Source organism: Vipera ursinii, assembly GCF_947247035.1.
Source record: "Vipera ursinii genome assembly, chromosome: 2".
Classification (NCBI taxonomy): Eukaryota; Metazoa; Chordata; class Lepidosauria; order Squamata; family Viperidae; genus Vipera; species Vipera ursinii.
In genome coordinates, this window is record NC_139513.1 from 2,270,500 (window position 1) to 2,279,824 (window position 9,325).

At 43.2% G+C, this 9,325-nt stretch overlaps 1 protein-coding gene across 2 annotated transcripts in view; it reads left to right on the forward strand.

The window, feature by feature from the left end:
• The window catches only part of LOC310634125 (uncharacterized protein), a 35,146-nt gene extending 25,821 nt beyond the window's left edge, over nucleotides 1-9,325 (forward strand). The window contains exons 1-6 of one of the 2 annotated variants that reach the window (XM_083352198.1): nucleotides 3,110-3,124; nucleotides 3,371-3,543; nucleotides 3,840-3,935; nucleotides 4,750-4,832; nucleotides 5,789-5,915; nucleotides 6,548-9,325. In XM_083352198.1, coding sequence (XP_083208324.1) covers nucleotides 3,860-3,935; nucleotides 4,750-4,832; nucleotides 5,789-5,915; nucleotides 6,548-8,391 — 2,130 coding nt within the window. In that variant the 5' untranslated portion in view covers nucleotides 3,110-3,124; nucleotides 3,371-3,543; nucleotides 3,840-3,859 and the 3' untranslated portion in view covers nucleotides 8,392-9,325. Of the gene's footprint in view, nucleotides 1-3,109; nucleotides 3,125-3,370; nucleotides 3,544-3,839; nucleotides 3,936-4,523; nucleotides 4,833-5,788; nucleotides 5,916-6,547 lie in introns of those variants that run through there. The other variant, XM_083352199.1, reaches the window with a different exon arrangement.

Below are 9,325 nucleotides of genomic sequence, written 5' to 3' on the forward strand. Positions count from 1 at the left end.
TGGGAGGTTTCCCATCAGAGAAGCTGCTGAATTGAGGGGGGCTGCCCCCCAACTGTGGCCCTTCTCCTGTTGGGTTGGGGCTTTTATCCGACCTGCCTAAATCAGGAACACTTAAATGCGTTTGGACGTGACAGACCCCCTAGCTTCGAGGGGGCTGGGAAGGGGCTCCTGAGGGGGACACTGTGGAGGTGGAAGAGGGGCCCAGAGGGAGGCCTGATTCGGAGTCAGACCGAGAAAAAGGTGGAGTCGGTTCAGTCCCTGAGGAGCCCCAAAGACGCCCGATGGCGGCGCTTCCCTCAGAGCCGTCTCTCTCTCTCTCTCCATCCCCCTCAAGCAAAGAGGCTCCTCCCACTCTTCTCGGGACTGCTTTTCCCGCTTCTCCGCCTGAGGGAATCGCGCTGGGAGGGGATTGGCCAGAAGGGAGAGAGAAGGAGAGGGGTCTCCTTCAAGCTCCCGCCTCCCTTGCCCTGCAGCCTTTTCTCCCTTCTGTTGAGTCATCTGTCTCTGGGCAGAATCTCTCGTGATTTCTCCCGGCGGGGCGTTTGTCTGTCTCTCTGTCTGTCTCTTTCTCTCTTACCTACATTGTGTGCAGCCGCAACTGAAGAGGACCATTCTGGGTTAAACTAGGGTGTCGCGAATAGGACACAACGAAGCAGTGTCTAGGGGAGGCAGTGATTGCTGAGACGTGGAAATCCCAGTCTTCGCTAGTTGATGGCGTCCAAAATTGTAACGCTCTCCTCCAGCCACAGCCCACTTGTTTTTCACAAGACCCCCCTGTGACACGTATCTCCAGCCTTCCAGCTGCATGGTGGACTTTTGCTTTGCAGAGGACTCTCTGTATGCCTCCCCTCCTTCAAACGTCTGCTTCACGGTTAGCCCGTTTCTCTGAGCTACCTGTGAGAGTGGGAAGCTGGAAGCTGGATAACAATCAGATGAGGAGGATGTTATTAAAGTCTATTTCTGCCTTTTAGAGTACTGGCCCTCCTTTCCACTTCCCCTTTTTTCTCACGATCCTTAATTACATAATTATTACAAATCATATAAATACTGGAGCTGCATGATCCACGACTGGGTGTGCATTCCCATTTCTTGGGGAAATATTGATGAACAAGAATATGATTTTGAGCCATTTCACTGTCCATTGCACTCAGCTTGCAAGGCTGCCTCTCATGGGATTTCTTTATGGATAAGTAAAAAATAATCTGGATCCAATTTGTTGGTCCAGGCAGTCTTTTATGGGACGTTTGGAGGATGGAAACAGGGATTGGTCCTCCTTGCTTCTTCATCTGGTCTGGAAGATGGAGGAGAAAACTAAAAGAATGCGGTCCTGGCAAATTTGCTCACAATTTTATGAGGATGTGATCTACAAAAGGGGGAAACATCAGCAGGTGTCAAGCTCAAAATAGGAGAAGCAGCACAAGGTGTCACGTTCTGCCAAATTTGGGGGAAAGCCTCAACACCACCCCACTCTGATCTAGAAAATCAGTCCCCCATTGCCCCAGAAATGCTCGTTAGCATGTTAAAATATGACTTGTCTGTACACATTATAGGATGGAAAACTGGGAGGATAAGGAAATTGTGTTAGATGCTTGTGCGTTAACAAACAACTGAATTACAGTACTTTGCTAGTATCCTGTGAAAAACTACAAAAAGTCATGTATGACTCTATTGGGGGTTCCTCCTTTTGCGCATCAATAAAGATTTGCTCAAAGAATTTCTCATGTCCAGTGGACTTAACTGGGCATTGCCTCTGGGAATGGATCACTGTACAATCACCTGTATTTTCAACAAAGGAATTTTACTTTCTGTGGAAACTTAATTTTCCCCTATATGTTTTCCCTTAAGCTCTGTATGAGTCTCTCTCTCTCCCTCACTCTCACTGTCTGTTTGTGTGTCTGTGTGACGCTGTCGATTGGCTCCCAAAGGACGTAACCAAAATCACCTCCTGGACCTTTCTGCAGGTCAGAATCAGAATAGAGCTGGAAGGGACCTTGGAGGTCTTCTAGTCCAGCCCCTGTTTGACCTATATCATTTCAGACAAGTGACTGTCTAAGTCTCTTCTTAAAAATCTCCAGTGTGTCCGCAATTTCTGAAGGCAAGCTGTTCCACTGGTTAATTGTCCGCACTGTTAGGAAGTTTCTCCTTAATTCCAGGTTGCTTCTCTCTTTGGTCAGTTTCCATCCATTGTTTCTTGGGGTGTGCTTTGGAGAATAAGACTGGCTGAGAATAAGACTGGCTGAGAAGAGCAACAAAGATGATTGGGGGACTGCCACAAAGAAGAGGGAGCCAAGCTATTCTCCAAAGCACCTGAAAGCAGGACAAGAAGCAATGGATGGAAACTAGTCAAGGAGAGAAGCAACCTAGAACTAAGGAGAAACTTCCTGACAGTTAGAACAACTAACCAGTGGAACAACCTGCCTCCAGAAGTGGTGAATGCTCCAACACTGGAAGTTTTTAAGAAGAGACTGGACAGCCATTTGTCTGAAATGTTATAGGGTTTCCTGCCTTAGCAGGGGGTTGGACTAGATGACCTCCAAGGTACCTTCCAACTTTATTATTATTATTATTATTATTATTATTATTATTATTATTATTATTATTATTATTATTATTATTATTATTATTATTATTATTTATTATTATTATTATTATTATTATTTATTATTATTATTTATTATTATTATTATTATTATTATTATTATTATTATTATTATTATTATTATTATTTTGACTACCCTCTTTTGGGGGGCAGCCCTGCCCTGAGTCCTTCGGGAGAAGGGCGGTATATAAATAAAATTAATAATAATAATAATAATAATAATAATAATAATAATAATAATAATAATAATAATAATAATAATAAATACTGGAATACTGCTATCATCAGGTCGTCATTTGCACAAGGATGGGGAGGGCTGTTATCTCCCCATGGCTTTTATCGGATGCTAAATGGCAGAGCGAGATTTCCACGGCAGACCCGGCTCCGACCACAGGTAGGGGTGGATAGCCTCCACGGCCGTGATTTCACCGCAGCTCCCAGCAGGAGGCGCTCTCTTGGCTGCCGGCTGATTGTGTGCCACTGCGCATGCTCAACTCCGTCTGCGTGGACTGAAAAGTGCCGGTTGTGAGTTGCTCCCCGGAAATCTGGGGGAGGGGTGGAGGACAAGAGGGGGTCCCGCGACTCAGATCCTTCCCAGGGGAGAGGAAACAGACTGCGAATTGCTAAGCTTGGAGGGAGCGGGGAATCCACCCCATAACTGCTCCGGGCTGTGTATGCAGGAGATGCAATAACGGGGGAGGAGGAGAAAGTTGAGGGGTGGAGGGAGGGGAGAGGAAGCCTAAAGGGACTACCTGCTCACGTCTCCTTCAGGTGCAGCTTCCAAGACTGGAAGGATCTTTGGAGAACCAGCGGAGACCAGTTGCCCGACGGTGCCAGCGGCTGAAAGCTTCCTGGCGAGCGTGGGAGAGGAGAAGAAACAGGAATAGAACGAAAGGGACCTTGAAAGTCTTCTAGTCTGAGCCCCTGCTCCAGAAGTGTCCCAGGTCAGAGATGCTTCTTTGGGGAAATGTGAAGGGATCCTTCTGTGCTTGAATTCTTAAATACCTTCCTGAGAGAGTTTTGGGTGGTTGATAATGCAAGTAGATAATTTAGAGAACCTCATTAAATCAATTGTCTTTGCATTCTTCCAAAGAGTATCTCATTTGGAGCAATTCTCTCATGGGCCTCCATTCATCCCTATCGATGGACAAAAGGTTTTGGCCACCTTGTGGAAAGAATATAAAATCCAGATCCTCTCATGCCCCGTTCTCTTCAGCCCTCTCCTTTGCTTCTATTTCAGGTTCTGAGGTCCTTCCAGGAATGGGGACTAATTGGGTGGATCGCACAAGTCAAGGGATCCTCAAGGATAAAAATGAATGTCAGGGCACTTCACTAGGTAAGGGAAAACCGTTCCATTGGATTGAAGATTTTCTAGAAAGGTTCTTGTTGTTGTTGTTAGCTGCGAAGTCGTGTCCAACCCATTGCGACCCTATGGACAACGTTCCTCCAGGCCTTCCTGTCCTCAGAAAGATTCTAGTTATCCTTAATTCTCTGTATCTTCTCCTGTCTTCGTCATTGGATTTAGTAGAAGGTGATCCAATAAGAAAGCTATAACTCCTTTTTCAAGCTAGAAGACTTAAGGCGCACAAAGGAATTCCCTATGGTTTGCCTGTTGCAGAAGATTGGCTCTTCTAGCATTGTCACCTTGAGTTGCATTATGGCTCCTCCATCACAAGAGATTTCTCTTTGTTCTCAATGATGCAGAAGACAGCAACCTGTTTTTTGGCTTTCCTTAAGAGGTAATTTCGACTCAATACCTGCACAGATCCCTGCTGGACCATTTCCAACATTACCCATCTTGCAGGCATGTTCCTGGGCTGCTAGAATTTCAGGAATTGCCCTTCTACATGGAACACGATGGTTTCAAGCTGCAGGGAATTGGGGGAGAAGTTGCAGGGATTGAGCGAATGCTTTGGTTGCCAAGAATATACTTACACGGTTTGTTCTTCAGTGTGTGGTGGGGCTTGGTCTTCTCCTTTTGTTCTTGGCTCCTGTGATGGAGCCTATGAAAGGCCACTGAAGGGAGAGTGTAGAAGAGGAAAATGGAGGTTTCCTGAGCAGGACAAGAAAAAATATTAAGTTGTACCTTCAAGCTAGAAAAGATGAAGTTGAACCCTTTCCTCTTTCCATCCTGTCTCTTTCCTTTCCAGTGGATGAAATGGAGTCACCACTGTTCACTGAATCATCTCCTTCTATTCATGGAGCTGAAAGAACTGCTGGATTCCCAACTCAGGTAGGAAGGAAAAGATCAGGACCCAGATTGTTGGGGGCAATAAGCTGACTTTGTAATAATGCCGCTTGGGGGGGGCGAAAGCCCTAATAAGCAGGCATATACATAGAATGAAGGCTATTGCTAAGCACATTGGTTTGTGCTTAAATTGTAAGCCGCCCTGAGTCTTCGGAGAAGGGCGGGATATAAATGGGATTAAAATAAAATAAATAAAATAAAATAATATGGGGGAGCAGTAGAGAACCTCTAGTTTCCTCTGGGGACTCAACATACGATACTGCTATTCCTGAGCAAAACACAACAAGAAAATTATAAATCTAAATTCATGATCAGTCAAACCAAGCCCACCACTCAACATTTAAGTTTTAAAAATGTCTGGAATTCCTTAGTGGTTAAATCATTCTGGTTTCAAAAAACACCACCTGGCAGTTCATGTTGTCTATCTCAAGTAAAGCAGACAGGACACATGAATAGATAAGCTAAATCTACTTTATTGTAAGTGTAATCTTGTTTTTGGGTCATTGGGGAAAGGGATAAAAACAGGAGGAGCAGAAACTGTCTTTGTATGTCATCTGCATCTTAATGGCTGGAAGTGCCTTCCTTGTATTTTCATGAATGGGAGCAAGGCTGGTCCTTCAAAGAACCACAAAGACCTGGTTACCATGTCAGACAGAAATCCCACAGAATCTCTTGCAAACATCATGAAATGGTGGAGCCCTTGGTAGATGGTGTGTCTAAGGCACACTCTGCCACTTGATCAAGGCAGGTTGATGACACTGAAGGTCAGCAGAGTCAGTCATGCCCTAATTTGCTGTCAGCCGTAGGCTGTGAATTCTGCCCATTTTGTAATGTGTGGAGTCCAATCAAGAATGTTCACTTTTATGTTTTTCGGATTTGCGGATGAAAGGAGATCTCACAAATTCTACCAAGTCTGCTCACAGGGATTCTTCCTTGTTCAGGGTCCTGTGTCCTTTGAGGAGGTGGCCGTCCATTTCAGTAGCGAAGAGTGGTTGCTGCTGGATCCCAGCCAGAAAGCCCTGCATCGAGAAGTCATGTTGGAAATGTCTGCGATGGTGGCCTCTTTAGGTAAGGGTTACTCTGGAGAAAAATTATGTCAGAGCAAGGAGTCACTAGACTCTTTAGTCACAACTTACATCTATACTTATCTTGTTGAAAATGATTTCATCTCTTCTTTTGTCCTCTTAGTTAATTCCAATTTCCCTCATAGTCCTCTTAAGTAGCACAATTTCATTTAGAAGAAAGAGATCAGTGGGGTGATCAGTCATTCTGGCAAGGGTTGACATTTGGTCTTGTGGTCATCCTGGGCCCGTGACGTCACTGCAGATTTATTGGGAAGATGATGAGGGAGAGGATGTTTTCACCTATTGCAGTTGTCCTAATCGGGAACAGATTTTGTCTTGTTTCATGTTGTAATGAAATACAATGACGTCCTATTGAATGTAACTTAGGTGCATCATATTTGAGACAATTTGAGTGCCACGTCCTGACATCAAACCTGTTCTTGCTTTAAATTTTTAACTGCCAAGAAGAGGGTTAGATCAGAAGCCATGCTAGTCTTTTAAGTTAATAACTAATATTTATGCTGTCATTTCCCCCGTTGCGTTCTCCACAGATGCCTAGTAATAGATAAATCTATGCATTGGTACAGCAAATTGTATGTTGTGCATTATTCTAATTTATTTTTCTTCCCCCTCAAGCACTGGATGCGCAGAAGAAGGAAAATCACCAAGAGCCAAATTTAGTGCCATTGCAAATAATCAATACTGAAATACCTGAAGAGGCACCTACAAATAAACAGGAGAGAATAAAATATGAAAAGAAGCACACTTGGAGAGAAAAATCTATTATTGAATGTGTGGAAATGGATCGGTTCATGAACCAACGTGACTCCAAAGTAAATATGGGGAAATATCAAAGGAAAAAAAGATTCAAAGCAAAATCCAATTTTAGTAACCACTCCAAAACTGGAAAGAGCTTTAGCAGTAATAAACGTACTCCCCATAAAGTGACCCAGGCAAAGGAGACGCCCTACAAAAGAGTGGACTGTGGAAAAATTTTTGGGTGGAGAGGTAATCTAACTTCCCATAAAAGAATACAGTCAGGGGGAAAGCCCTATAAGTGCACGGTCTGTGGGAAAAGATTCAGTTCAAACAGTCCCTTTACTTCTCATAAAAGGATGCACGCCAGAGAAAAACCCTATGAGTGCCTAGACTGTGCAAAGAGCTTCAGGAACAGGGAGTGTCTCAAATCCCACAAAAGGATCCATTCAGGGGAAAAACCTCATAAATGTGTGGACTGTGGTAAAAGCTTTAGTGTGAAGAGTTCCTTTACTTCCCATAGAAGGATCCATACTGGAGAAAAACCTTTTAAATGTATACAGTGTGGGAAGAGCTTCAGGACTAGTAGTTACCTGATATGCCATAGAAGGGTCCATTCAGGGGAAAAACCCTATAAATGTGCAGAGTGTGGAAAAACTTTCAGGATGAATGCTTCTTTTACTAAGCATCAATTGATCCATGCGGGAGAAAAACCATTTAAATGTCTAGAGTGCGGGAAGAGCTTTAGGCAAAGTGGTGGCCTTGCTTCCCATAAAAGGATTCATACTGGAGAGAAACCCTATAAGTGTATTGAGTGTGGAGAGAGCTACAGAAATAGTAATCAACTGACCTCCCACAAAAGGATCCATTCAGGTGAAAAACCTTATAAATGCACGGAGTGTGGAAAACCCTTCAGGACATGCAGTTCCCTTGCTTCCCATAAACGGATCCATACAGGAGAGAAACCCTATAAATGCATGGAGTGTGGAAAGAGCTTCAGCGTAAAGAGTTCTCTTACTTCTCATAAACGGATTCACACAGGAGAAAAACCCTATAAATGCATAGACTGTGGGAAGGGCTTCAGGCAAAGCTGTGCCCTTTCTTCTCATAAACGGGTCCACACAGGAGAAAAACCGTATAAATGCATGGAGTGTGGAAAGAGCTTCAGAAACAGCAGTTACCTGACTTGCCATAAAAGAATCCATACGGGAGAGAAACCCTATACATGCCTGGATTGTGGAAAGAGCTTCTCTATAAAAACTTCTCTTACTTCTCATGAAAGGATCCACACAGGAGAGAAACCCTATAAATGTCTAGAGTGTGGGAAGAGCTTCAGCCAAAGCAGTCAACTTAGTTTCCATAATAGGATCCATACAGGGGAAAAACCTTATAAATGCACAGACTGTGGAAAGACCTTCGCTGGCAGTGGCTATCTGACTTACCATAAAAGGACCCACACAGGGGAGAAACCCTATAAATGCTTGGAATGTGGAAAGAGCTTTAGTGATAACCGTGTGCTTACTTCCCATAACATGATCCATACGGGAGAGAAATTGTATGTATGCAATGAATGTGGGAAGAGTTTGAGTTCAAGCAGCTCCCTTATGCACCACATTAGTTCCCACACACGGAAGAAATTCCATCAGTGCACAGAGTGTGGGAAGACCTTCAGATTAAAAAGACACCTTACTTCCCATAAGAGGATCCATACAGGGGAGAAATAGAAATGTATGGAATGCAGAAGGATTTTTTGTGAAAACAGTATGCTTCTCAAGAAAGAATCCACAGAGGGCAGAAAAATATTCTGTGGCATGCAGTCAACCTATTTCCCAAATTAATATGACTCACATCAGGGATACATACAAGTTGGGAGGGAGATCCCTTTAGGGATTGAAGTGTTCTTAATTTATGAAAAAGATTAAAATTGTCTAAAGATATGAAGTGTAAAAAGAATAACATCTGTGGAAAAATGTGGTGAAAATCTTCTTTCAGAGGATTGCCATAGGAGAAACTGAAGAAATGCATATATTTTGGAAAGCTCCCAGGATAGTTCTTAATTCCAAAGATAAAATCTGTTAAACAATTGCCTCTCCTTTATTTAGCTATAAGTAGCATCTGAAGTGACTCTGAGATCAGCCTCCAGGCTTTCTAAGAGCTGGTGTATGCAAGCAAAGCAAGGGAAAATGTACATATGTATAGTCCTTTTAGTTCTAATTGTGTTTAAAATACTGTTTTTCAAACATGTAGCAAAGTATTTAAGCTATTTTTTTCATGTCCACAAGTTTGGTTTACAAGTGAAAATCTCTCCCAAATGTTTATATGTACAGGCAGTCTGGTGCAAAATTGCATTAACCCAGCTGAAATGGACTTTATAAATGGCTTTATTTATCCAACAGTGTATCACATGAGCAATATTTTTTTAAAAAAGGACTTAAATTGGTTGATTTAAATTATTCATTGTTCAGTTTCTCAGATTAAAGTAATTGGTACCATATTTTCTATTTCTCAAGATTTTCAAATGTCACTTTAGTGCAGACATGTCGAACTCGTGACGTCACGTGACATCGCACAACATATCTGGGCGGTTTTGCCATTGCTGGCAATAGGGTGGGCGTGGCCTATTGCATGACGCGTCCGGTCCCCAGGCCAGCAGTTTGA